The sequence below is a fragment of the Trachemys scripta genome, chromosome 9 (genome assembly GCF_013100865.1).
Source record: "Trachemys scripta elegans isolate TJP31775 chromosome 9, CAS_Tse_1.0, whole genome shotgun sequence".
NCBI classification, from domain to species: Eukaryota; Metazoa; Chordata; order Testudines; family Emydidae; genus Trachemys; species Trachemys scripta.
The window spans coordinates 96,428,466-96,454,138 of record NC_048306.1 but is presented as its reverse complement, the minus strand read 5'-3'; the positions used below and the strand labels follow the sequence as shown (position 1 = coordinate 96,454,138).

The 25,673-nt window shown below is 62.3% G+C and overlaps 3 protein-coding genes across 4 annotated transcripts in view; 2 read left to right on the top strand and 1 right to left on the bottom strand.

The window, feature by feature from the left end:
* FAM131A (family with sequence similarity 131 member A) overlaps positions 1-13,680 on the top strand; it is a 40,352-nt gene extending 26,672 nt beyond the window's left edge. The window contains exons 3-6 of the mRNA XM_034782659.1: positions 3,943-4,036; positions 4,307-4,489; positions 8,280-8,408; positions 11,645-13,680. Coding sequence (XP_034638550.1) covers positions 3,943-4,036; positions 4,307-4,489; positions 8,280-8,408; positions 11,645-12,138 — 900 coding nt within the window. The 3' untranslated portion in view covers positions 12,139-13,680. The remainder of the gene's footprint in view (positions 1-3,942; positions 4,037-4,306; positions 4,490-8,279; positions 8,409-11,644) is intronic.
* A 4,914-nt stretch (positions 13,681-18,594) lies between these two features.
* On the top strand, positions 18,595-21,034 carry LOC117883067 (heat shock protein beta-7-like). The gene is made up of 3 exons (XM_034782029.1): positions 18,595-18,834; positions 20,076-20,227; positions 20,420-21,034. The coding sequence occupies exons 1-3, from the start codon at positions 18,654-18,656 to the stop codon at positions 20,606-20,608; spliced, it is 522 nt and encodes a 173-aa protein (XP_034637920.1). The 5' UTR covers positions 18,595-18,653; the 3' UTR covers positions 20,609-21,034.
* A 612-nt stretch (positions 21,035-21,646) lies between these two features.
* Positions 21,647-25,673, bottom strand: part of CLCN2 (chloride voltage-gated channel 2) — a 38,108-nt gene continuing 34,081 nt past the window's right edge. For both annotated transcript variants that reach the window (XM_034782027.1, XM_034782028.1), the window contains 4 exons: positions 25,154-25,192; positions 23,485-23,589; positions 23,027-23,113; positions 21,647-22,704 (listed from right to left, as the gene is read on the bottom strand). In XM_034782027.1, the coding sequence (XP_034637918.1) occupies positions 22,510-22,704; positions 23,027-23,113; positions 23,485-23,589; positions 25,154-25,192 (426 nt within the window). In that variant the 3' untranslated portion in view covers positions 21,647-22,509. The remainder of the gene's footprint in view (positions 22,705-23,026; positions 23,114-23,484; positions 23,590-25,153; positions 25,193-25,673) is intronic.

Below are 25,673 nucleotides of genomic sequence, written 5' to 3'. Positions count from 1 at the left end.
GGGATGGGGGGATGCCTGGCTCAAAAGGACTTACCTTACCCAGAGCATCAGCGAGCCGCGACCAGGAGCTCCTGCCGCTCGGCCCGCCGGAGCTCGCAGCCCCGCCCCCTTACCACGCGGCTCCGGGTGGGAGGAGCTCAGGCCCTGCCCGAGCCACACCGCTGCAGCGCTGTCCAGGGCCGCTCCTGGACGCGGCACGCTGAGGCACCAGGGGATGGGGGAAGGTGAAGGCGGAGGCGGGGGGAGCCTCTGACATTCTCGTGGGGGCCCCTGTGGGGCCTGAGGCCTGGGGCAAATTGCCCCACTTGTCCCCTCCTCTGGGCAGCCCTGAATTAACCATTGGAACAACTGACCAAGGGCCATGGCGGATTCTCCATCCCTGACAATTGTTGAATTGCTATTGGATGTTTTTCTAAAAGATATAATCTAGGAATTATTTTGGGGCAGTTCTCTGGCCTGTATGATACAGGGGGTCGGACTGGAGGATCACAAAGGTCTCTTCTGGCCTTGCAATCTATTCATCTGTAACAAGATCCAATGGCTGGAAGTTGAAGGTAGGCAAATTCCCACTGGAATTAAGGCACAAATGTGTAACAGTGAGTGTAATTGACCATTGGTACAATTTACCCTGGGACAGGGCCGGCTTTAGGCCGATTCCCCCGAATCGGGCCCCACGCCTAAGAGGGCCCCGCGCCCTAAAGAAGAGTGCCTAACTTAGGTGCCTTTTTAATTTTTACTCATCTGGTGGCACTCCGGGTCTTCGGCGGCAGGTCCTTCAGTGCCGCGGAAGACCCAGAGCGAAGACCTGGAGCGCCGCCGAGTAAGTCATCTCTATTCGAATCAGGCCCCGCACTTCCTAAAGCCGGCCCTGCCCTGGGACATGGGGGACTCCATCACTGGGAATTTTAAAACTGGATGTTTATCTCAAAGATACACACTAATTCAAACAGGAATTAATCCAGGGAAGTCCTACGGTCTGCGTTACACAGGATGCCAGACTGGATGATTATAATGGTCTCTTCTGGCCTTCTGCTCTGTGAATCAGGGAATAATGCATACGCACAAGAGGGGGGCGAATTAAGGTTGCACAGGTAACCTACATTCTGGCATTTCCTAGCTTCTGAGTGCTTGCCTTTGCAACCTTATTCTTTGAACATTTTAAACATAATTTCCTAACATAAAAAGCAAACAAACAAACCTGAAGAAAAAGAAAAGAAATTCCATCATGTGGAAACATATGGACCCCAACTGGACACATCAGCAGGGTTCAGACCTTTAGATCCACAGCACAGACTGTGATGACTTATGCTCACAGAGTAACTGGTAGCAGTAGTAGGCTGTTAGCCTCTGTCTACTAGAGGCGGGATGAGACACGCTTTGCCGGTGGGTTTTATAGCTATTTTCAGACAGCAAAGAAGACTCAGGACTCCTGGTTCCATTCCAGAGTCTGTAGGGGAGTTTTCACCTTCTGACCCAAGCCCCCAGCCTCTCCCTTTCCCCTCTGCTCCTATCCAACCCTCCAGCTCCTGCAACCCCCTCCCTCATTCCCATCTGTTTTTCAGCCCACTGTATTCCATTGCGGCTGCTTCCTCCTTCTCCATCTCCTCTCTGCCTGCTGGGGGAGCACTGAGAGCATAGGACAGACAACCTCCCTGCTCTCAGTTCGGGGGCCTGGCACTGCGGTGGTGTCCCCAGCAGAGACAAGCAATGGCGGGGGAAGTTCTGCTCAGGCCCTGCAGTGCAGCCCCTGGCTGGAGCATGCTCAGTTGCTCTATGGGGATGGTGCGTGCATGGTCTGGTCATACAGTAGAACCTCAGAGTTATGAACACCTTGGGAATGGAAGTTGTTCGTAACTCTGAAATGTTTGTAACGGAACAAAACGTTCTGGTGGTTGGTTCATACGTTTACAGCTGAACATTGACTTCATGTAGCTTTGAAACTTGACTATGCAGAAGAAAAGTCCTGTTTTTGCTTTGTTTTTTTTTAGTAGTTTATGTTTAATACAGGACAGTAATTCCCCACTTAACGTCCTCTCGCTTAACGTTGTTTCTATCTTACATCCCTGCTCAATTACAGAACATGCTCCATTTAAAGTTGTGCAATGCTTTGCTATAACATCGTTTTGCTGTCTGCTTTGGCCACAGCTGGCAGCCTCCCTATCAGCTCCCCTATGCCCCCTCGCACAGTGCATCCCGCCTGCCGGCAGATCCCGCGGATCAGCACCTTCCCCCTCCTCCCCCCACGGCAATCAGCTGGCTCGCAGCATTCAGAAGGGAGGGGGGAGGAGCGAGGACTCGGCACGCAGGCTCCCTCTCTGTCCCCTGCCTCCCAAATGCCACAAACCAGCTGATTGCTGTGGGCAGGAGGCAGGGGAGGGAGGGGGGAGGAGCGAGGATGCGGCGTGCGGAGTAAAGGGGGGGGGAGAAGAAGCAGTTAAGGGTGGGACTTGGGGGAAGGGGCGGAGTGGGCGGGCCAAGGGTTGAGCCCCCCGCCCCTGGTGCTTGTAGAGTAGGGGAAGCTGCCGCTGCTGACGCGCAACGTGCTTCTCCTAGCCTACGGCACCTTCAGCCTCCTTACCTGCCTCAGTATCTCCAGTGCCAGTGGGCTGTGCCTGTGGGGGGGAAGGCGGGGGCACCTCCCAACTATAGTACTGTACTGTATGGCAAAAAAAAAATTCCGTGGAACCTAACCCCCCCATTTACATTCATTCTTATGGGGAAATTGGATTTGTTTAACATCGTTTCGCTTAAAGTTGCGTTTTTCAGGAACATCACTACAACGTTCAGTGAGGAGTTACTGTACTGAATTGCTTTTTTTTGGGTCTCTGCTGCTGCCTGATTGTGTACCTCCCGTTCCAAATGTGGTGTGTGGTTGTCTGGGGTTTGTATCTCTGAGGTTCTACTGTACTTAGGAGCTGAGGGGATGGAGCATGCTCAGTGCAGATAGTCTCGTCAGAGAATTTAGTTGCCAAACTCTAACAAGTCTCTACTGAGCATGTACACACAGATTTCTTCAGAGATGTATAACTTGGTCAAATTTGGGCGGTTTTGCCTGGAAACAGAAAAAGCACATCTCTGACGCCAGGGTGATGCCCCTGCCAAATGTTGTGACCCCCCTGCTCCAAAGGATGGGGGTGCTGGAGCTTCCAAAGAAAACAAGTTGTCAGAATATTTTGTAGCAAATGCAAAACAATGTATTTTTTTCTTAACTTTGCTCTTGGAAATAGCTGAATCATTTTAGCTGAAAATTTAAAATATATGAATATATTCAGCCTGAGGCAGGCACCTGGCCTGGAAAATTTCAACCCAAACAGTTAAAGTTTGGCAAGTAATAATCAGCTGAAAACAGGGACCTATAATGATAACTGTCAGGTAAACTTAACTATACACATCACTTCAGCTCCACCTATAATATATAGTATAGATTTTTAAAGGCAAAATGACATTTAGGCACATCGTTCCTACAGAACGTCAATGAGTCTTGAGCCATCAGTCTATCTGGTCTCCATTGCCACTGCAAATATTTGAGCACCTGTCAGGACGCTCTGAATAATCTCTTGCCTACGTGGGCCGGGCCATGTTCAAGCCAATCTATATTAATGTTTCAAGTGAGATTTCAGGCTGTACCAAACATTTTGGGAGAATGGGGTGTGTCTTTCAAGCCCCCGGCTGCGTTTCCCTTGAGTGTCTTTAAACTGTAACTGATAAAGTGCAGTGGGGCCGGAGACAGAGAGAGGGTCACTGTCCTGGACTCAGGGTGGAGACTCGGAGGCAGCTGGACTCGGGTTCCTCTGTGGGGAAAGGGGTTAATTGAGTCAGGGAGTGTTGACTGATGGCTCTATCCCTCTCTCTCCATATGGGGTCTCTGTCTCAAGGGATAGCAAACGGCAGGTGCCCAGAGTGCTGGGGCGGGGACTTACCTACTTCTCTTCTGTGTTGAAGGTAAATGTTGAAGACACTGTCGAAATGTTACCCAAGTCCCGGCGAGCGCTCACAATCCAGGAGATTGCTGCCCTCGCCCGGTCCTCCCTGCACGGTAATACCAGGGGGCCTCGTGTGCGTGTCTTGGAGGGGTCTGCCATTGGGGGGTATCCTACTAGAAGAGGGGAGTTTCACGGGATTTGGAGTGGGGGTGGGGATGTCTCATTGGGGTTTGTGTCATCTGTGGGACAGAGGGTGTCTCATGGGGGGGGTTCCCCAGGGATATCCCATTGGGGGTGACATGGGTGGGTGCTGGGTTTCCATAGCTCCCCCCACCCCCCAAGCCCTGCCCGCTGCAGTCCCTGATGCTGCCCGGTGTGTTCAGGTATCTCGCAGGTGGTGAAGGACCATGTCACCAAGCCCACGGCCATGGCGCAGGGCAGGGTGGCGCATCTCATCGAGTGGAAAGGCTGGTGCAAGCCCACGGACTCCCCGGTGGCTCTGGAGAGCGCCTTCAACTCCTACTCGGACCTGAGCGAAGGGGAGCAGGAGGCCAGATTCGCAGCAGGTGGGAGTGGTGCAAGGGGCCCAGGTGCATGGATCCCAAGAGGCTCCCTTGAGAGGGCGATGGAGGGGAGGCTCCCCCGCAGTTAGAGGAATGGCAGGAGGGTTATTGCCAGACCCACCACAGAAATGGGGCCCTGCCTCACAGAGCTCCCCAGGGGGACCCAGCAGAGAAATGTGGGGAAGGAGAAATGAGGACTAAGCCCCCACTCTCAGTTTGGGCAGAGGGGGGGTTAACACCCCCCCCATTGGGGGAGAGGGCGGAGTTACCCTTCATTGGGGCGTTGTGAAGCACCCCGGTGTGGTCCCCTCCCCCTGCAGAACCTAGAGGTGGTGGGGCTGAACTCTGAACAGCGCGCCCTAGCCCCCGGCTGAGCACGGCTCGCTCCCCTGCTGTGGTAGAGAGGGACACGCCCTTCCCACCGGCTCCGCCCTCAGGGCCGTACGGTGCCACTCCCTTGCTGGTAGCGATCCCCATTGGCCCATCCCTGCAGCTCAGACCTGGGTCCTGGTCGGCCGGGGAACAGGGGACAGCAGGGCGGCGCTGTCGTATAGGGCACCCCCTCTGCCCGCTGTGGGGGTTCGCCTTGACGCCTCAGTGAGGCCTCCACACGCGCTGTTGGGATGGACGCAGCAGCCAGGCCACAGCAAGGCAACATGGAGAGCGTGCCCCCGCCCCGCCAGGGTCTGCAGACGGCACAGACAGTAGCCAAGGCTCTGCGCTCACCCCAAGTGCCCGTGTGGGCTTTGCTCACCAGCTCTTTACAGAGCACTGTTGGCAAGTGGGTCTGTTTTGCCACAGCCCGGAGGGGATCCGGCCTGCCAGGGAGGGAGGCAAGGAAGGGCCTGTGTCCTGGTTATCGCTCTCTGCTCCCCTGGGCGGGCTCTTCTGAGCTGGCAGGGCCCGGCAGGCTCTGTCCTTGGAGATCCCTGCAGCACCAGGCTGGGAGCTGAGTCACTGAGCGAGTGGGAAGGAGGGAGCGGAGCCAGAGAGGGAATCATTAACCCGCCCCGCCCCAGGCAGGCAGGGGCTGAGCTCTGAGTGCCACCCGTCTCAGCTGACCGCCCAGCGTCCCAGCCCCGCAGCACCACCCTGACCACTGCCCCGGGACAGGCAAGTGCCTGCTTAGCGGAGCCCTGTCATGTGAGTGTCACCAAGGCAGCCAGCCAGCCCCGCGGGCTGCAGAATTCACTGGCAGAAAGAGGGGGCAGGGGCACAAGGACACGCATGTTGTCAGATCTGATCAGCTCATTGTCTAGCACAGAATCTAACCGCCTGCCCCTGGCAGCGGGAGAAGCCAGTACCCTATCGCTTCGCAGGGAGGGGAACCCTCTCAGCTGGCTGGCAGCACATGGGCGTGCAGTGTGGTGCATCAGGGTGTGCAATTGTGTGCATGGGGGGGGTGCAACCTTTGCATTTATTAAGGGCCCCATCCAGGAGCTCTGCTAATCCCTGGGCTCTCAACCTGGGGGTCACAAGCCAGTGTAAGGGAGACAGTTACCCTGCCCTTCCCACATTGCTGCTACATGGGAGGCTGGCTGCCAATGCACGAGTTATACAGACCTCAGATAGCCTGCGCTCCTAGCCAAATCCAGCCTCAGTCCACTCGGTAACAAGCCAGGACCTCCATTCCACTGCAGACACTGATGGTGGGGGGAGGGAAGCGTTCCTTCCCAACCCCCACCATCGCCTTCCCTGCCCTGGCAGCCTGGCATTTGCTCGCCCGTCCAATGATCCTCTCTAGAGAAATGGTCCTGGTGGCTATCAAATGATCTGGTCTCTTTAAAAGTCCAGGCACAGAGTCTGTCTGCACGGCCGGAGCATGCTGCTGCCTGGTGCCGAGACACAGACTAGACGGGGCCGGAGCCGCGTTCCAGCCCTTGCCTTTGCTGCTGTAAATCACCCCCTGCTTCGTCCCCACCCACAGCCCCAGCCTCGTGCCATCACCACCCTTCCCCCTCCCAATGTGGTCTTTCCCTCGTCTCTCCCTAGCGCCTCTCTCTGTGGGGGTCTCTCTGGTCTTCAGTGCAGTCCCTGGGGCTGTGGGGAAGGCAGACAGGCAGGTGGGGGCTGAGGAAGTTGCCGGCTGTGGGAAGGAGGCCGCAGGAGCGGCACCCCCTCGGGACGGAGGCCAGGGTGAATACCCCACATGGGACAGGTGAAGGGTAGATTTTAACGAGCCCCTCGCTGCCGTGCAGGCTGCATTGCAAAGAACAGCAGGCAGGGAGGCAGGTGGGGCTGGGCTTGGGAGGGAAGGGGGACCCTAAGTGTGGAGAAAGACAAGATCTGAAGGAAGTGCCATAAGTAGCCAATGTGGGCCCCAAATCTTCCCCAGAGCCCTGGTGGCAGGGCCAGGGCGGGAGGCTGAGCCAGCCCCCTCGCTGGGTCAAAGGCACTTTCCTACAGTGGGCCCCGCTGGCTCCGGGGGTCACACCTGGCCGGCAAGGGGCACAGGGCTGCTGGAGGGAGCAGGGAGTCACCTTGGGGGCTGGGTGGGGGCTGCAGAGGTATGTTCATAGCTGCTGGGCGGTATCAGGAACTGGCCGCAGTTTGCGGATTCACCCTGTGTCTATGGGTCTGACCTGGCATCCCAGCCCCTGAGCCTGGGTCTGACTCAGCACCCAAGACCCTGCTCCCCCAGCCGTCCCCACCCCCGCCAGCCCCGCCACGGAGCCTAGGTATTTCTCCTGGCAGTGGACCGGGCTTTGCAGGAGGCCGACCAGGCCGTCAGCTGCATTCCCTGGATGGTGGCAGAGCCTTGAGCCTGGCAGAAGTGAAGAGTTAAGGCTGGTTCCCGGGAGAGCTGGCGCATTCAGCAGGGAGCTGCCCCCTCCCTGGCATCTGGGGGAAGGTGACGCACGGCGGCAGCTGCAGCCCGGAATTAACCAAACAAGCTGCTCTTAACAAAAGGGTTTGTTGTTCGCTGACAAGCAAAATTAAAAAAGAGCGGGCCCGATCCTGCGCGGTGCTGAGCCCCCATTGGCGCCGATGGGCCCGATCCTGCGCTGAGCCCCGCCGCAGCCCCCTTTGACTCCAATGGGCCCGATCCTGCAGAGTGGTGAGCCCCCCCTCAGCCCCACTGACTGAGATGGGCCTGATCCCCCACTGACTCCAATAGGCCCAGTCCTGCCTGGTGCTGAGTCTTCTCTGCCCCACTGATTCCACCAGGCCGGTCACCCTGTGAAGTGCTGTGCCCGTTCAGCTCCCATTGGTTCCTCTGTGCCCAGCTGCCCCCACGTGGGCTGCAGTGTCACGCCCTCAGTGGGAACAGAGGGGTGCTCTGTCTTGCCCCCGGGCCACCTGGTCTTTGTTCAGCTCTCCCATCGGGGGACACACGGTGGGCTCCCTAGCCTGCCTTGGTAGGAGGCTTCTCCCAGCAGCGGGAAGCACCGGTGCTCTGCCGGGCCCGGGCATGCCGGAAGCCAGCTCTTAGCACAGGGCTGGGCCCAAGGGACCGAGTGACACACGAGGATCCGGAGTTGCGGCCGGTGGGACCAGCGCCTGCACAGGTTTCAGTGGACAGGGCAGGGCGTGCCAGTGATGTGGGGTCCCCCCGCTCCCTACACACCCGCTCTGGGATTGATGAGCCAGTGATCAGGAGTCCAGCCCAGGCTGTGGCTAGGTGGCCATGGCATGTGGTGCTCAGCCTTGGTTCTCCCGGTGCAGCAGTACCCACCCCGAGGGGTCCCTGCCCCGCATGCTGGGATGGGACACCCAGTGTTACCCTGCACCTGCGAGGGGCCGGCGGCTCCCCCTCCTGAGAGCTCACTGGTCTCCCTCCCTGCCTCTCCAGGTGTGGCCGAGCAGTTTGCCATTGCCGAAGCCAAGCTGAAGGCTTGGTCCTCCGTGGACGGGGAAGACTCCAACGACGAATCCTACGACGAGGACTTTGGGACAAACACCAACGGCACCCAGCCAGCTGGTGAGCGAGCAGGAGGCATTATCCACATCCGTGGGGACCCGGGGGCCCTCACCCACAGACTCTGGGGAGCAGGAGGCTCCATGCCTGTCAGGCAATGGGACAGGGGCTCCCCACCTGTGTCATGTGCCAGAACAGGGGAGAGAAGATGGGGGGCTATGGGGTCCCTGGGTGCCGAGCTGGACTGAGTAGATCTGTGTGGGTTAGTGCCAGACACCGTGGGGCCAACCCCTGGCCAGTTGGTAACTAAATAGAGATATCCCCTCTACAGAGATGGGGAAACTGAGGCAGGGAGCCCAAGGCCTAGAGTCAGTGGCAGAGACAGGGATAGATCTCCACAACTCAGCCCCCAGCCCCCCCGTTTCATACACACAGGATGACCCTGCTGTTTCCTAGGCCAGGGGCTCCCCAGGGTCTGCTGGGTGTGCGGTGCCCAGAGCTGATTGCATCATTCCCAGGGAGGGCGCACCGTACCGCTGGCGGCTCCAGCCCTTCTGTTCGGTGCGCGCGGCGCTGTGCAGGCGAACAGGGGGGCTGGCGCCGAGCTGCGGCGGAGCGAGCGTGGCGTGGGTCATTCCCACTCGACTTGGCCTTGCGGAGGGCGGGTGTTTGTGAGCGGGAGCTGAAGGAAGCAGGCAGAGCTGGGCTGACTGGGCACTGGCCCATGGGGAGCAGGGAGAAAAGCATGAAGGCAATGGGCATGGAGCCCAGCCCCAGGGCTGGGGGCCGAAGGAGCCCCATCTAGCCGCACACCGGGCTTGCCTCATGGACGGCTGCCCTGCATTGGGCAGGGGCTCACTGAACTGCCAGGCGGCGCCCGTGTCCTTCCCCTGAGAGCGCCAGGCGGTGCTCAGTGGTTCCCCTTCCAAAGCGCCAGTGTTACGTGTCCCCTACCAGGGCGCTGCCCGCTCTCCTGGCTCTGCCAGGGCCGGAAGACGTTCGCAGCCTTCTGCAGCTTTGGTTACAGCTTTAGATACGTGTGTCCCCGGCCCCTTGAGCTGCCTCACTGCTCCCCCCTTTTCCAGGTGATTCATTCAAGCCTGGGGCAGATCCACGGGCCCCTGTCGTCCCCGTCCCCCCCGCAAATCTTGGGCCAGGCTGCAAGTCGGCCATTGACTCCTCTCTGCCTTCTGCCCCACCGCCCGCGTCTACCGGGCACAGCACCTCACCTCTCCCCTTCTTGTGAGCCTAGGGGACCTGCACAAGTCTCAGTGGGCAGCGCAGGGCGTGCCAGTGCTCCCCCCTTTCCGAGGCTTTGTGGGGGGCCAGCCTGAGAGGGACCTCAGGGCGCGTCCCCTACATCAGCCCCTGCCGCCGTGGCAAACAAAAAGGAAGGAGAGGCCGATGCACGTGTCCTCTCCAGGCGTGTAATCCGTGTCCTGTGCAAACAAAGGTGCTTTCTCACAGTCATTAGATGCCCACTAATCTCGGGCAATTTGCATATCAAAGGCAGTCAGCAATAATCTGCCCACACTCCATCCCGAGAAGTGTCTAATTGCTCTTCTGTAATTAGAGGGAAAGTGGAAGAGCTGGCGGATGGGAGCCGGGGCCTGATTGGGTTTGTGGGCGTTGCATGGGGCACTGCGGGCATTGGTTCCGTGGCCCCATCCCCCCGTCACGCTCTGAAACATGCCCCCAACCCCTGGGAGTACTGACGGGCTGCATTCCCTGGGAGGGACCTGGCTGGGATTCAGCCCTCCCGGGGCGCTGGGGCTCTGAGCCTCAACAGAAGGCGACTTGTGGGGCAGGGGGCAACCCACTGATTCCTGCTGCAGCCCCAATGTCCAAACTCAGTGCAAAATTCATGTGTTAGAATCAAACCTTTAGAAGTTATTTTTTACCAAGTCCCTGGTTGGATTTTCAGGAGCAGGGAGGGTGAGAGGGTTGCATGGCTGGGGAGCGGGCCCTGTGAACGCTGGTTGGAAAGGGGCCTCTCCACACACAGCTCTGCCAGTGCCCCTCAGTCCCAACCCCCAGAGCTCCTGAGCTCCCCCACACAGCTCCGCCAGTGCCCCTCAGTCCCAACCCCCAGAACCCCTGAGCTCCCCCCCCCAGCTCTGCCAGTGCCCCTCAGTCCTGTCCCCCAGAGCCCTGAGCTCCCCCCCAGCTCTGCCAGTGCCCCTCAGTCCCGACCCCCAGAGCCCCTGAGCTCCCCACACACAGCTCCGCCAGTGCCCCTCAGTCCTGACCCCCAGAGCCCCTGAGCTCCCCACACAGCTCTGCCAGTGCCCCTCAGTCCCGACCCCCAGAACCCCTGAGCTCCCCCCCCCCAGCTCTGCCAGGGTTCCTGCTGTGCCCCACAGCTCCCACGGGGATGCTCAGGGGCAGATTTTCCAAGGCACTGTGCACCCAGCGTGCTGGGCACTGCCCAGAACCTGGACCTTAGTCCTTGCAGGAGAGCAGGGCTTTAGCTCGGGTCAGAGGATGCCCAGGAACGCAGTATTCACTGGGGCTGAAAGGCATGGGCCCCATGGGGCTGGGGCCCAGCCCGGCCTCTAGGCCACGCTCAGGTCGTTGGGATGCGTTTGTTTCTGTTGCATTTCCTTGAGGCACCCTTTTCTACAAGTTGCTTCCCAGGGGTTGGGCCTGTGGTGTTATTCTAGACATTGTGGGATCTCCGAAGGCCAGGCCTTGCTCGGGGCAGGGGAGCCCAGCCCAGCCCAGCCCAGGCGTGGGTCAGCCGTAATGCTGTCACTTCCTGGCTCTCCACAGTGACACAGCTACTTGGCTGGATGCCCACAGCTGCCAGCAGTCCCGTCCGTCCGGGGCGACTGCTGGCCTGGTCAATGTCCTGGGTGCATGATGCGCTGCGCCTGGCTTGGCAGCAGCTCCCTCCCTCACCCACCGCTTGGCTGCAGCTGGTACCACCTCTTCGCTGTTTGCAAGAGGGGCTGCGGGCAGCTGTTGTTGAGAGACAGAGGCAGCCAGGCTGGAGCAGGGGAGGGCGGCTCTAAAGCTAATGGGAGAGGAGGCTACAGTGCATGGGACAGAAAGATCCCTCCCTGGGGGCCATGTGGGGAGGGGGAGCGAAAGGGCCAGGGGAAGCAGCCAAGGTGTGTGTGGGGGAAGACCTGCTTTAATCCACTTCTCCCCTCGGGCGCATGCAGGAGGCCTGGCACTGCCTAGCCGGCTGCCAGGATACTCCCCCCAGTGCCCGTGGCGCTGTGGGGAGAGAGGGAGGCCAGGCCGGGAGGGGGAAGCCGTGCAGCTGAAGCCAGTTCCCCCGTTGTGTGTTGCAGATGCTGCAGGCCAGCTGCCGCCCGGCTCCTTCCTGAAGGATCTCCTCCATAGCCGTCTGTGTCAGCTCAGCGTCCGGCAGGGCTCCTGCGAGCCCGAGAGCGACTCCTCCCAGACCATCTCCCCGGAGACCCTGTGCTCCAGTCTGTGCAGCCTGGAGGACGGGCTGCTCCTCAAGGAGCTGGGCTCGCCGGGCGAACTGGCCGCCAAGCTGCTGGGCTCCCTGGCCGGAGGGGAGGAGCTGCTCCCTCAGACTGGAGAAAGTGCCTTCCGGAGCCTGGGACAGCTGGAGTGCCAGGACTCCATGTACTCCATGTCCTGCACGGAGTCCTGCCTCTCGCCCACGGAGGACGACGGCCTGCCCTGCAAGGACTACCACACGGCGTGCAAGCTGCACGGGGACAGCTGCGGGGTCAGGAGGAAAGTCTCCGACGTGGCCTCGTCGGGGGTGGTGTCACTGGATGAGGAAGAGGAGGAGGAGGCTGAAGAGCAGTGAACTGGGCTTGGTCTGTGGCATGCTTCACCTGCCATCTCTGTCCCACTCCGTGACACCCCGCTCCCCCCTCCGGGCCCCGTTCCCAGAACCGTCTGTTCTCCTTGTGGGCGAGTCCTGTCTGGGGATGGCATGAGCCTTAGCCAGGCAGGGGAGGATGGTGGAAGGAAAATCCAGCACCCCCACTGGCGGAGACTGTTGAAGCCTGAGGCCTCGCGGCCGGCCGCCGGATGGATTTGCTTGCTGCGTCTCTCTCTCTCTCCCCTCGTCTGTTTTTTTGCATGAGAGTGTTTTGGGGAAAACAAAAAACCCTGAATCGGAGCCGACTGGACCTGACACCATCTGGGACGGCTCTGAGCATGTCCTGCACCCTGCCTCCGAACCCCTGGGGAGGCGCCTTTCGCTGTCCGGGTGGCATGGCTAGTGCTGTTAAAGCAACACGTGTCTGTTCCTAACGCAGATTAACCCCCTGCCCTGGCCCCCCAAGCCCCGGCTCAGAGCCGGTGCCGCGGCGTAGTGTGCTGGGCTGCTCTGTACTTGACTTGGGAGGTCGTTTTTCAACCCTTTGGCACAAAACCAGCTCTTTGCTTTTATCGTACTGGGTTTTATATCGTGAACCGAGACAAGGAGACGGCCGAGGGCAGAGCAGGTTTGTCGGGGCGGAGCCGGACAGGAATTGCCGTCTCTGCTGGGACTCCCCGCAGTGGGGGAGGGTGGGACGAGGGGGCACGGGCTGAGTTGGGGGGAGCGCGAGAGCAGATCTTTTTCTATATTTTTGTATGTTGTCTCTGTGTGGCCCTGGCCGGGAATGTTGGGGGACGCTCCAGGGAGACGGGGTGCAGGGACTGGTGCCAGCCCAGCCTCGGCAATGAAGTACTAACTTACCCATTGGACAGCTTGGCCTCCGCAGAGCTGCCGCTGGGGCTGGGCAGTGGGGAGAGCTCATGTTCCCCGTGCTAGAGTAAATCTGACCGATCCCAGGGATACTTTCTGCATGCACAGACACGGGCATGCACCTGCGCTCCCACATGTGTGCCCACAAACGCATGGGCACACACAGACCCCCCCGCACTGTTCACGGCGTGCCATTGAGGGTGCCCAGCATTTTACAACCCCCATTCCCGCCCCGGAGAACCAACCCTCTGCTCCTGCTGCCAGGTCTGAGTTGGGGGCTGGATCGAAATGGGCTGTTTTCTGGGTCGGCCGCGGCTGAAATCTCCTGGGATTTCATGCAAAGCCTCATCCCCCAAACCGACCCCCCAAATCCAGCCCCGGCAGCCCTTTGGTCTAGCTCTGCGCAGCGCCGGGGTGCACACGCAGATCTGAGCGCACACGCGTACACGACAGCGCCAGGCACCTGCCACGGGCCAGTGGGAAACAAAACCCAAGTCCCAGCTGTGGTGAGTGCACCAGGTCGCTCAGGTGGGAGCCCCCTCCCCTCCGGCAGAGGGGCTCAGGCTGGCTCCCGGCGGCTGCAGGTTTGGGAATGCTGAGCCTGGAACCCAGTGGAAATGCAGGGGCGGGGCGGGGCGGGGCCTGGGGGGGATCTCAGCCTCGCCCTGCAGGTTCTCCCATGCTCTCGTGGCTGTGACAACCCCACAGCATGTGCTGCCCCACCTCAGACTGTAGCTCCAACAAGCCAGCAGGCACCAGCCTCTGATGTTTCAGAGGTGTGGGGGGCTGGGCTGGGCTAGGCGATGACTCACCTCTGTGCTCCTTCACTCAGGCGCTAAATGGTGCCACATGTGACCCTGGGAGACCTTGGGCATCAGAGATCCCGCACTCTGCATGTGCCCACAGCCTGGGGAGAAAGGGCAAAGCCGGGTGGGGTGGGGGGGACAACGTGGCAGCCACCCCCAAACTGAGCTTGTTCGTGGTTAAGGAATCTTGCAGCTTTAAGGGCCCTGCTTGGCTGCTAGCTGGTGCTCACAGGGAGGGCCATGATGGGGAGCTGGCTAGGAAGGGAGGGCAGCGTCCCTGGGCCTGTGTGGGTGCCTGGGGGGGGGGGTCTGGACCATGACCTGCAGGGGCAGCACCCAAGCACTGCCAGCTGGAGCTGACGGCGCTGCTCGCCCTGCATTGCGCCCAGCAGCGATCCCCAGGGACAGGGAAGGGCCCCAAGCAAGGGGGCTCCCTTGGGCAGCTGTGAGAGCTGCAGCTCCTGCCCCTCCTGCTCCAGCCAAACCCCGGGCCCTAGGGAGCCCCAGTACCCATGGGCAGTCCTAGGCCCTGGTGTGTTTGGCCTGGCCACTCGTCCCACCCCCCACGCTATGGCCTCCCCATGCACCCAATGGCTTGTGTTCCCCTCCCCCCACAAGCTATAACTTGTCCCATCCCCCCACTGGCCTGTTCCGCCCTCCCACACATACACAATGGCCTGTCATTCCCTCCCCTCATGGCCTCCCCCATGCACCCAATGGCTTGTGTCCCCCCACCCCCAACAAGCTATGGCTTGTCGTTACCTTCCTCCCCCCCCACAATGGCCTGTCCTGTGTCCCCATGCCATAGTGGGTTGTTCCCCCTCCCAAACACAAAATTGCCTGGCCATCCCCCCCACACCCACACACTGTAGCGTGTTCCCTCTCCTCCCCCACCCACACACTGACCTGCCCAATCCCCCCTCACTCTATGGCCGGTGCCCCCCCCAAATAGCTTGTCTCCCCCCTCCATGGCCTGGTGCACCCTGGCCAGTTCTAGTGTCTGCTATGCTATGTTTACCAATGCAATTCATTACAGCAACGGGTGTGCCAGCCGTGAGGCACCCGGCGGCCCCTCTCCTCCCCAGTCCCTGATCCCCCCCACTTCACACACTGCCCTGCGGTCCCCAAATGTGCCAACACTCCTCCCCCAGGAGCCGGTGCGGGAGCCCCTAAGAAATGCTGCGGGCTGGGGCCCCGTGCACACCCTGCGCCGCCCCCGGCTCCCCGGAGCGCCCAGCAGGGCCTGCCCCCTCCTGCTTTACCGGAATTCAACCAGCAGATCAAGTGCCTAAAGAGGGGTCAGACCCGGCCCGTGGAGCTCCTCAGGAACTGACTCCGGGCAAGGGGAGGTTGCAGCCGACCCCAGGGCTCTCGAGCACCCAGTCTGTGCCTGCATCTTGGCAGAGCGTCTGCCTGCCTCAGAGATGTCTGCTTGGGCCTGAGGAGGAAACGTGCCCCTAGTTGGAGAGCTGATGCTGCTCCCCTAAGGCAGCAGTGACTTTCCAGCCGGGTGACATGGGGCCAAACCCGCTTCCGCCCACGGGCGCACGGCTTGCTCACAACCCAGGGGCAGGCAGCGGGGCCTGAGGGCTTGGGGACGGGGTCCCAGAATGGCTGGCACAGGCTTAGCGCTTGCAGTGACCTTGTAGCAGACAGCAACGGAACATGGCGTTAGGTTTTTCTCCACTGTGCATGGTGGTTTGTTATTGTAGGGTCGCATGAGTGCTGTGGGCTGTGCATGCTGCTGTGTTATTACAGGGTTGCTTGAGAGCACTGGACCATGCATGCTGCTTTGTTGTTGTAGGGGTGCTTGCAAGCGCTGGGCTGTGCATGCTGATGAGTGCTGGGCCGAGCATGCTGCCTTGTTATTGTAGGGTTGCTTGCACAAGGTCTGAGTCAAAGCCCTTTGAAGTCACTGGAATGGCTCCCCCAGGCTGTGGATGGGGCCCAGAGGCGAGCACGAGCGAGCTCTGTGCCTTCTCGGGGTTGCTCGTCTGCGAGCCCCAGCCACGTACCTACACCCCTAACGGGCCGGGCTGGAAGCGTCTCCCCAGGTGCCATCTCCCCAGCTGGCAGTGGCTGCTAGATCTCAGTGCTCAGGGTGTGTGTGTGGGGGGGGAGGTGGTTCTCCTCGCTGGGCATGGTGGGGCATGGGGGAGCAACTGGCTCTTTAACTCAGCCAGGGAACCCCAGGATTTGGGGGAGGAAGGGGAAACTGCCCTGCTCCTCCCCCACCCTCTGCCAAGGACCCCTTCAATCTTCCCTCCCATTGGAGCCAATGGGACCCCCTGAGAGACCTGGGGCAGGCTATGGTCTATATGGACCCTTGGCAGCAGTCTCTCCTGGGCCACTCCCCACCCCAGGTCTCCCCATGCCCCACTGTGCCCCACACCGGCAGTGCCCACAGGCCGCTCCCCACTGCTGTTGTCAGGCAGCCCCCCGAGCAAGGAGTTTGAGTCTGGTCCCAGCAGGGAGCAGGTGTTTGCATCACCTCCCTCGCTCTGGAAGACACTGGCACACAGCTGGGCACTGCCTGCAGGGGTCTGAAACGCCCCTTCCCCCAGGAACATAAGGCAGCTTCGCCAGCCCCTGCTCCCTGCTTGGAGCGGGCGACAGTGGCCCCTTGCCAGCGTGCAAGAGGCTCGCACGCTGCAGTCGTGGGGCAGAGGTGGTGGGAGACCACGCTGGCTCGCTAGCCCCTCCCATGCGAGAGACTCTGGGCACATTCACAAACATGCCCACTTTAACCCCGCCCGTGCCGTGGGCAACACCCCCTTATGAGCGCTGGGGAAACAGAGGCACGGGGAGGGGACGGCCCAGATCCTTAAAGATATTTAGGCACTGAACTCCCATTGATTTCAATGGGAGATAGTCTCCTTCATACCCTTGAGGATCTGTGCTGAAGTGGCTTGCCCAAATGAGGAAAAGAACCCAGGAGTCCTGACCCCTAGACAACTACCCGACCCATTGTAGCATGCGCTCTCCTAGGGAGCCAGGCTCACAGAGGGGCTGCCCCCCCACCCCGGACAGCCCCAGAGAACTTAATAACGCAACATCTGGAAGAAGAAAAGCAAATAGGAGGGGTTGGCTAGCAGCGCTGGGCAATTACTAGTCCCTGGGCCTTCCCCAGCCTGCGGCAGGAGTGGGTGACTCCAATTGTACTTCACGTGAAGGGGCTGTGCAGGCATGTGGCGGTGCGGTGTGCATACATGTGTGCTTGTGTTGCCCACATACAGGTGGGTGCGTGTGAGTACACATACCCCTCCCCTCACAGCTGTGTGTGCACACATCCCTCCCCTCACATCCACGTGCGGTCACACCTCCTTCCCCTCATATACACACATCCCCTCATACACACACACACCCCTACCCTCACATCTGCGTGTGCACACACTCCCTTCCCCTCACATCCATGTGAGTAAACACACACCCCTCCCCTCATATCCGGATGTGATATGGATGGGAGGGGAGATGTGTGTGTGTGCCTGGAGGTGAGGCATGGGTGAGGGGTGGTGCGCGTGTGTGTGTGTGTCACACAGGTGTGAGGGGAGGTGTGTGCGTACACACTGCAGTGAGGGATGTGTGTGTATGAGGGGAAGGAGGTGTGACCGCACGTGGATGTAAGGGGAGGGGTGTGTGTCTACTCACATGGATGTGAGGGGAAGAGGGTGTGTGCACATGCAGATATAAGGGGAGGGGTGTGTGTGTATACTCACACAGATGTGAGGAGAGGGGTGTGTGTACTCACATGGATTTGATGGGGGTGTGTGTGTGTACGCACACGGATGTGAGGAGAAGGGGGCGTATGCCCTCTCGGCTGTGAGTGGAAGGGGGCATGTTCACACATGGATGTCAGGGGGCGGTAAGTGTGTACTCACGAATATGAGGGGAGGAGTGTGTGCGCACACGTATGTGAGGAGAGGGGTATGTATGTACTCACACGGATGTGAGGGGAGGGATGTGTGTGTGTGTATGCACACGGATGTGAGGGGAAGGGGGCGTGTGTGAAGGCATACGGACGTGAGGGGAGGGCTGTGTGTGTGTATGTGTGTGTATACTCACATTGGTGTGAGGGGAGGGATATGTGCACACACGGACGTGAGGGGAGGGATGTGTGGTTACACACACGGATGCGATGGGCGGAGTGTGTGTGTAGCCGGGCAGCAGGCTGGGAGCGGGGAGGCGTGTCCCATGGACCCTGTCTCGGTCCCCCGGAGCCGTGTGGCCTCGCACTGTGCTTGGGGACCGTGAGCCGCCGGCCTGGCCCTGTGGCCGCTGAGAGCCGCTCTCTGTTGTCCTGTGTCCCAGCTGCCTGTGGCCGTCCTGCCAGGCCTCTAATAAAACGAGTCTTGTTACTGCAGTGCCGTGTGGGCGCCTCCTTGGTGGGGTTCAGCCGCTTCCCTCCACTGGCGTCTTGCGTTCCCGAGGGGCCCGACCCAGGCGGGGACAATGGCCAGCACGGGCCAGGGTTACCACCTCTCGAGGGGATGGCACCCCAGGATCCAGCCCCTGCTCCATAGGGGCCTGCTCACGTACCCCAACCACGGCCAGTCCTGCCCGAGGGTCCCCCTCCCTGCTCCAAAGGGGATCCAGCCCCTTCTCCATTCCCGGGGGCTGCGGTGGCCATGGTGACGCTGCCCCCCCCCCCCCACCCGTGCTATCTGGGAACAGGGCCACCTTATCTCGCATTCCAGGGCCCGGTGCCATCGGACACCTTGCTAATTATGGGCATCTCCAGGCTCCGGCCGCCTTCCCGCCCCTCCCCCAGCTCCCTCTCCCAGCAGTGACCCGTCTCCTCCGCGGGCCGGCACCAGCGCCATGGCGTCCGTCAGCTCGTCCTCCACCTATCGCTCGGAGCGGATCAGCACCTACAGCCAGAATGCCCCCCCGGCTGAGCCCTGCTTCGAGCCCCGGGGATGCTTTGGAGAGGAGGGGGACAGGAGCTCCCTGCGCCACGGCCCCTTCGCCACGCGGGCCCGTGACTCTTATGGATACACAGGTGGGGGCCATGGGTGTGGGGGGACCCAACCCCACACACGCCTCGGGGTGCTACAGCCACTGCTTGCACTGGGGCAGGACAGTGGGGAGGGGCTCATGGGCCTAAGAAGGTGAGAGTCTACTACTGCTACCAGCTCCCGGAGTCCCTCCTGTTGGGCGAGTGGGCGAGGTCTGTGCTCAGCACGATGGGCCTGGTTCAAAGCCCCTGACCACCCAGGCAGGTCCTTGCCTTTACGCCCAGCCCAGGGAGGGGAGGGAGAGGCAGACCCCACAGGGTCTGGGGTGGCCAGTCAGGCTCTGCAGTGTTCGGAGCCCCAGGGCTATGCTCACCCTTCGGGGAGATGGGGGGGGGGGCTGCTTCTCCGGAGGGCAGTGGCCACAGGGCTGGGGAAAGCTCCTTGACAGCCATCCCTGGTCCAGGGTGGGAGCACTGCCTGGTCAGGGCGTGGTTCAGCACCTGCCAGCATCGGGGTGAGGGTTCTTCATCCCATGCCCCCCTTCCAGTCCCCCGGCTTGCCCCCCCCCCCCCCCCCCACTCACTCCTCCCATCCCCCACTAGCCAGACCCCATGGCTTGCTAGCCAGACTGCCCCTCTCCTGAGTCAACCCCACTCCTAGCCAGAACCACTTCCAATCCCCTGTTGTGCTAGCCAGACTCCCACCCCAGCAATCGTCCCACCCCCAGCTAGTCAGACCCCCTTCCAACCCCCTAGCTTGGCAGCTAGATGCCCCATCAATCCGTCTATCTCCCACTACCCAGACCCCCCTTCCAACACCCCCCCCCGGCTTGCTAGTCAAATCCCCCCTTGAGTCAACCCTGACTGCCAGCAGACCCCTACCAAAAAGTCCCATGAGCAGGCAGCCCCTCCCACGTGCTTGCTCTACAAATTGCCTGTTTGTCCTGAGCAAAGTCAAGGGACTGGCCCCCCCTGCGACGGCACCTCAGGGTGTCAGACTCGGCCTGAGTCACAGCCAGCACCGGCCACGCTCGCTGCACCAGCACCGCACCATGGGAGAGGGGCGGCCTGGCTCCTCCCTGCCTGGCAGGTGCCACCCCCTACTGCACCCTGACACCCCACTGCGATCCCCCCAAATAGCTCCTACTGCCCACCCCACTACGCCATCCCCCCCCCCCCCCACTGCTCCCAGGCCGTCTCCGCACCTGCCACATGGTGCAGCCCCTGTGCCTCTGTGGAGCCTGGGGGGGCCGCATCCCTCCCCCTCACTGCCCCGCTCCATGCAGGATCCCCGGGGTCCATGCGCCCCTGCAGCCTGGGCAGCAACGTGCGAGCCGGGGGCGACACGTACCAGGTGACGGCCGACGTGAGCCAGTTTGAGCCGCAGGACGTGGTGGTGACCACGTACAACTACCACATCATCATCCAGGCCGAGAAGGTGAGGAGCGGGACGGGGCGGAACAAGGCATCGCGGGAATGAGGTGGCTGGGACCGGAGTAGTAAGGAGTTGCCCCACCCCTGCCCCACTCCCTATAGCGCCCCCTCCTGGGAGAGGCTGGGCTGAACGGGGCTGTGCTCAGCAGGAACCTGTCTTGTGCCCGCTCTCATGGGGGGTTTGTTTCCCTGGTAGGTGGCAGAAGACGGCACCATCTCCAACACGTTCACCCACAAGTGCCAGCTCCCCGAGGACATGGACCCCATGTCTGTCAGCTGCGCCCTCACCGACGCAGGCCTGCTGGTCATCAACGCCAAGCGCGGCGTGGCTGCCAAGGCGGGCGAGACGCCCCCACCGCTGTACCGCACCGAGGTCAAGCTGTGACACCCCTGGGCAGAGCTGTGCCACCCTCCCCTCCACACCTGAGGCATGAGCCGGGCAGCTGCCCCGCCACCCCTCCCTCCCCAGGGCTCCTGGGAGCTCACCCTGGCACATGTGCGCTGCTAGTTGGGGCCACGTGTGTTGAGGGCAGGGGCAGCCTGTCGGGTCCCAGCATGCACTGCGGTAAGGCAGGCTGGCCCAATAAGGGGCAATGCATGCTGGGCCCACTAGCGCCCTGGGTCTGCCCAGCTGCGGGGCTGGGTACGCGAGCTGTTCCTGGAGCGCTAAGGGCTGCCCTGGGTCAGTCACTCACCCCAGCCCCTCGCTGCACGGGGGTCCCTGGGCCTGCCTGCCGCCCTGTGGGGCTCCCAGCACCTGGCTGGTGTCTCACCCCCACTCCTGTTTGGAATAAAGGTTTCTCCCACCCAAGGCTGGGTCTGGGCTGTTCCTCACGGCCTGCGTCTCTCCCCAGCCCCCCACGCTGGGCGTTAACCCTCCCCACTGGCCCCTTGGCCCAGCACAGCAGCCTCCTGTGCTAGTGATTCATGGCTCAGCCCCTTGCCCCGACTCGCCAGGCCCCTGCCCCCCCCCCCCCCCCATGCGCTCCGGCCGCGCCCTGAACCCGCTGCTGGGTGGCGCTGGCCACGGGAGCGGGGCCAGCCGGGCAGGGGAGTGCATGAGCAGCCTGACCCCAGTGCCAGAGCCAGCAGGGCCCCACAGGCTCCTCGTTTGGCAGTGACGGGACAGGGAGCCCTACTCCACAGCAGCGTGGGAAGGCCAGGCCTGTTCCCAACCGCCCTGGGAGAGTGGGGGGGGGCTGCTCGTTCCCACCCCAGCTGTTTCCCTGCAGCAGCAGCTCCCTCCAGTGGCTGGTTGGGGTAGCAGCACGCAGGCCCCCAGGCCCGTTTGCTGTCCCAAGGCTGCTGGTGCCCGGCTCTGGCTGGGTCCCTATGCCCCAGTTGATGCCAGGCTGTAGCAATGTGCCCCATCCCCAGCCCAGGCGCGTCAGAGGCGCCCGGCACGCAGCAGCCGCTCTTTGGGTTACTTTATTGCTCTATTGATAAAGTCCTTTTATTAAATTAATATAAAAATCTCTGTATTTACATTCTGGCCAGTGCAGGGCCCAGAGAGCCTCGGTCGCTGCCCCCCCCCGGCCCCGAGCCCCTGGGACCCTGCCCAGGGCCAGGCAAGAACAGCCATGCTGGAGGGGGCGGGGCTCACTGAGACTTTGGGGAGGGGAAGTGCTTGAGCTGTTCACCCTGGGCTCCAAGCCAAACTCGCCTCTGCTCTAGGCTAAGCCCAGCTGCCCTCCCCCAATGCTCCCTTGCCCCATCGTCCCACAAACCACCCCCAGAGGTAGCATGATTGAACAGCGAGGGGGGGAGGGGCCTGTGGCTCAGGCCTGAGGAGCACCGGCAGGTCGAGCCAAGGGGGCGGGCTGTGGGGCGGGATTCAGGGGCACTGGCAGAGCTAGGGCTGGAGGGCCCGGGGCTGAGGCATTTGTAGAGTTGGGGGCAGGGGGATTCGAACTCAGTGCTGGTTGGGGAACCAGTGGCCCCTGGCAGCTGGGGGTGGTGCTCCAGGAAGCTGGATATTTGCATTCTGCCCCCAGGAGCCCTGCGCCAGCGGCCCAGAGAACCTCGCAGACGGAGGCCAGGGGCTGGACTTGGACCCTTCCTCTTCACCACATGAGCTGCCGGGGCAGCCCCTGGGGCAGGGCTGATGGCAGTGGCTTGCTGGGGCTCTGGCTCCTCCCCTGGTGGCAGGTGGCGAGGCCGGCCGTGCAGGGTGTCAGGGCTGCAGGCACAAAGGGGCAGTGGCACCGGCGCCACCGCCACTGGGGCTGGCAGTGTCTGTCATGTCCGTCAGCAGCTGGGGCGGGCTCTACCCGCCGGCCCCACCCCTCACTGGCACTTGTCGTCCGTCTCAGAGGGGCTGGACTCGCGGGGGATGGAGAGGCGCTGGCGCCGGTCCCACAGCTGCTGGATGTCCGTGGTCTCCGTCTCGCTGCTGCTGGCGGTGCTGTCCCGGAAGCTGGCCAGGGGCGGGCGGACCTTCACGCCCTTGGCAGTGACTGACCCCTCGATGGCCTTGCGCAGCTGGGGGGCAGACAGGGCTCAGCAGTGCAGCATAAGGCACCCTCCCTCCCCATGTCCCCAGCTGCATGAGGGCACCTGGGGCCCTTCTCCCCCACCCCCAGCTGCAGAAAGCACAGGGAGGGGGATGCAGGAGGGTCTCCAGAGACACTCTCCCCGGAGCTTGGTGGCACCACAGGCTCTAGGGCTGAGGGTGGGGGGAAGGCACCATTGCTCACCGCCCAGGAGGGCTCTGGGGTTCTGTTCCTGCCTCCATGTGACGAGTCCCATAGGGCTGATTCCCTCCCTCCCCCCCAGGGGTGTTTGGGAGCTGTGGGGCGCTCACCTCTTTGAGGGACACCATGCCAATGAGGCGCCCAATGCTGGTCACATACGCGTGGTCCACGCCCAGGAGCGAGAAGATGGTGTGAGTCTGCAACAGAGACAGGTGCTCAGGGTCTGCGGGGCGGGGAGCTGGCCAGGATCCCACTAGGGCTTGGGGCCCGCAGGGCTGGGAGAGCCAGAGGGGACCCCCCACTGGGGGTCACGGCCCACGGGGCAGCCCCAGGGATGGGGAGTCTGTTGAGACGCAGCTCCACGCACACTGCCGAGGATGTGGAGGGTGGATCTGCAGGGTTCAGAGCTGAACCAGCCACACCAACATGTGGAAGAGGCAATATTGATGAGCGCGGGGATCCGGGCCCCAGGGCAGAGGACACCCGAAGGGCAGCTGGGCTCGGGCTGTCCATGCACCCCTGCCAGCTGCAGTGCGCCCCAAGGAGCATGGCCCCCCTGCCGCCCCACCTTGTGCAGGGAGGTGCGCTCCACCAGCTGGAAGGGAGCAGGGTCGATCTTGCTGTTGTTGAAGTTCACGGGCTGGTCCAGCTGCTGCTCTTCCCACGCCACGAGCTGAAAGGCAGAGGGGCCGTGAGCGCCAGAGACGGGAGCGGTCCCTGCCTGGCGTGGGCCTCAACAGGGCAGCCCAAAGCCCACTGCTCTCCCGACACTCCACCTGCAGCCCCATGCCCTGCCCAAGGGGGGGGGGGGTGTCACGGAGTATTGGGGAACTCAGGGCCCTGCACCCCCGGCTTCCTNAGCCACACTCCCCTGTCAGCATTCACAGACCACAGTGAGAACAGGCCCAGTTCGTCACAGGGGGACACTGCCTGGCTACGGGACAGGGACCAGGACACACACAGGTGATCCAGACCCAGGGCGGGGGACAGGCTGGATTTGGGGGACAGGGAATGGGACACGGGGCCTTTCCCCCTAGAGGATGCTGGCTCCGATCTGGCCCCAGGGTGGGGGACTGGCTGGCTCAGGGGATGGGGAAGAGGATGCCCCCCTCTAGGGGGCTGGGAGCTGGCCCCACGTGGGCAGACCCCGTTGGTTACCAGGGGTTGGGTGCCCAGCTCGACAGTCCCCCTGGTAGGTGCCTGACTGGCACTCCCTGGCCCCACTCAACTCAAGGCCAAGGCTGCAGGGCCCATGGGCAGAGCTCCCTCACCCTCAGCTGCACGGGGAAGCGGGCTTCCCTGGTGGGAGGGGGCATCCCGGCCGTGCTGCCCGTGGCCCAGCAGGGTGGTGCCTGCGGCTTCCCCCCCCCGCGGGGGCTATTCTAGCCCAGCCCTGCCATCAGCTGCTGCTGCAGCGGCAGCCGCGTCCTCTGCCTGGCAGCAAACGCCTCCCCCCCGCTCTGCTCATGCCAGGCCCTGCCCGCCCCCACCCACCCCTGCCTGGCACATGCACGGGAGCCTCGCAGCAGAGTGGCCTGGGTGGGGACACTCCCCCCACACCTGGGGGGCTCCTCCTCCTATCCCCAGTGCCCGGGGCCTCCCCCTGGGCCCTTCCTGGCCCGGTTTTGCCCATGGAGGTGCTGCTCTGACAACGTTCAACGCGAGGGAATTGGGGAGATCCTTTCCCAACTGCCTGAGCCGCTCCAGCCGGTTCCTCTCCCCTCCCCACCTACTCTCCTTGTCCCCCCACTGCTGCCTCCCCCCATCCCCTCCCCAGGGGTAGGGATTGGCCTGCCTCCAGGCCCCTGGAGAGCCGTGCTGGGCCGAGGCCCTGGGGAGCAGGACCTCTCAGCTCCTGGCAGGTGGAACGGCGAGGGCGGCGTATTCGCTGGGTGAGTGACACGGGCGGTGCCACGAGGACTTGGCAGGGCTGAGCAGGCTTCCCAGGGCCCGGGGGCCGCAAGCTGGGGGTCCCCTCGCTGTGCCCAGGAAGTGTGGGCTTCAGCAGAGCCAGGGGAGCAGGGCAGAGGGATCCCTTTGCTCTGTGCCAGCTGGCCCAGGGGCAGCTCCTGACCAAGGGATGAGGGAGACTTAGCCCTGGGCATCCCACCAGTGTGGCCCTCACCCTGGAGAGGGATGGGGCCCGGCTGGCCAGGCCCCCAGGTAAGGGCTCAGGCCCTCTCTGCAGGGTGCCGGAGTGGCAGGGGCTGGCACATGGTGCTCCCGCTGGCACTCACCTCGGAGGGGCTCATCTCGCCAGGCAGCTCGTACTGGTCCTGCAAGAGAGGGAGGGAGGTGGAGTGTGAGCCAGGCTGTGGGGACGTGGAGCAGGTGTGCGCCATGGAGCCAGGGTGGGCATGAGAGTGCCCGAGTGGGCACTGACCAAGTGAGCTGGGGACTCCCTCCAGCCTCCCAGCTCAGAGCACAGTGCTGATTGTGGGCAAGGAGTGCGCCCAGCTCCCCACTCTCCACCCCCCCGCCCAGCTCCCCCCTCACCCCTCCAGGCACTCGCCCCAGACACCTGCTCTCCCCACGCTGCTCCAGAGCTCACTCCTCTGCCGCATGGAGCGGTCCCCCAGCCTGCCCTGCCCGAGGCCCAGGGGTGTGGGGTGACAGCGTGGCTGGGAGATGGCTCAGGGGAAGGGGGTGGAGGCAGGGCCAGTGCAACCATTTAGGCAAACTAGGCGGCCGCCTAGGGCATCTAGTGGTTGGGGGCGCCTAAAAGCCCGCTCAGGTGAGGAGGTGGAGTGGAGGTGA

Excerpts from the sequence above, each read along its gene's own strand:
- LOC117883067 (XM_034782029.1), top strand. The coding sequence starts at position 18,654 with ATGGCGTCCGTCAGCTCGTCCTCCACCTATCGCTCGGAGCGGATCAGC. Across the intron at positions 18,835-20,075 it reads TGACTCTTATGGATACACAG|GATCCCCGGGGTCCATGCGC; the intron begins GTGGGGGCCATG and ends CGCTCCATGCAG. Across the intron at positions 20,228-20,419 it reads TCATCATCCAGGCCGAGAAG|GTGGCAGAAGACGGCACCAT; the intron begins GTGAGGAGCGGG and ends TTTCCCTGGTAG.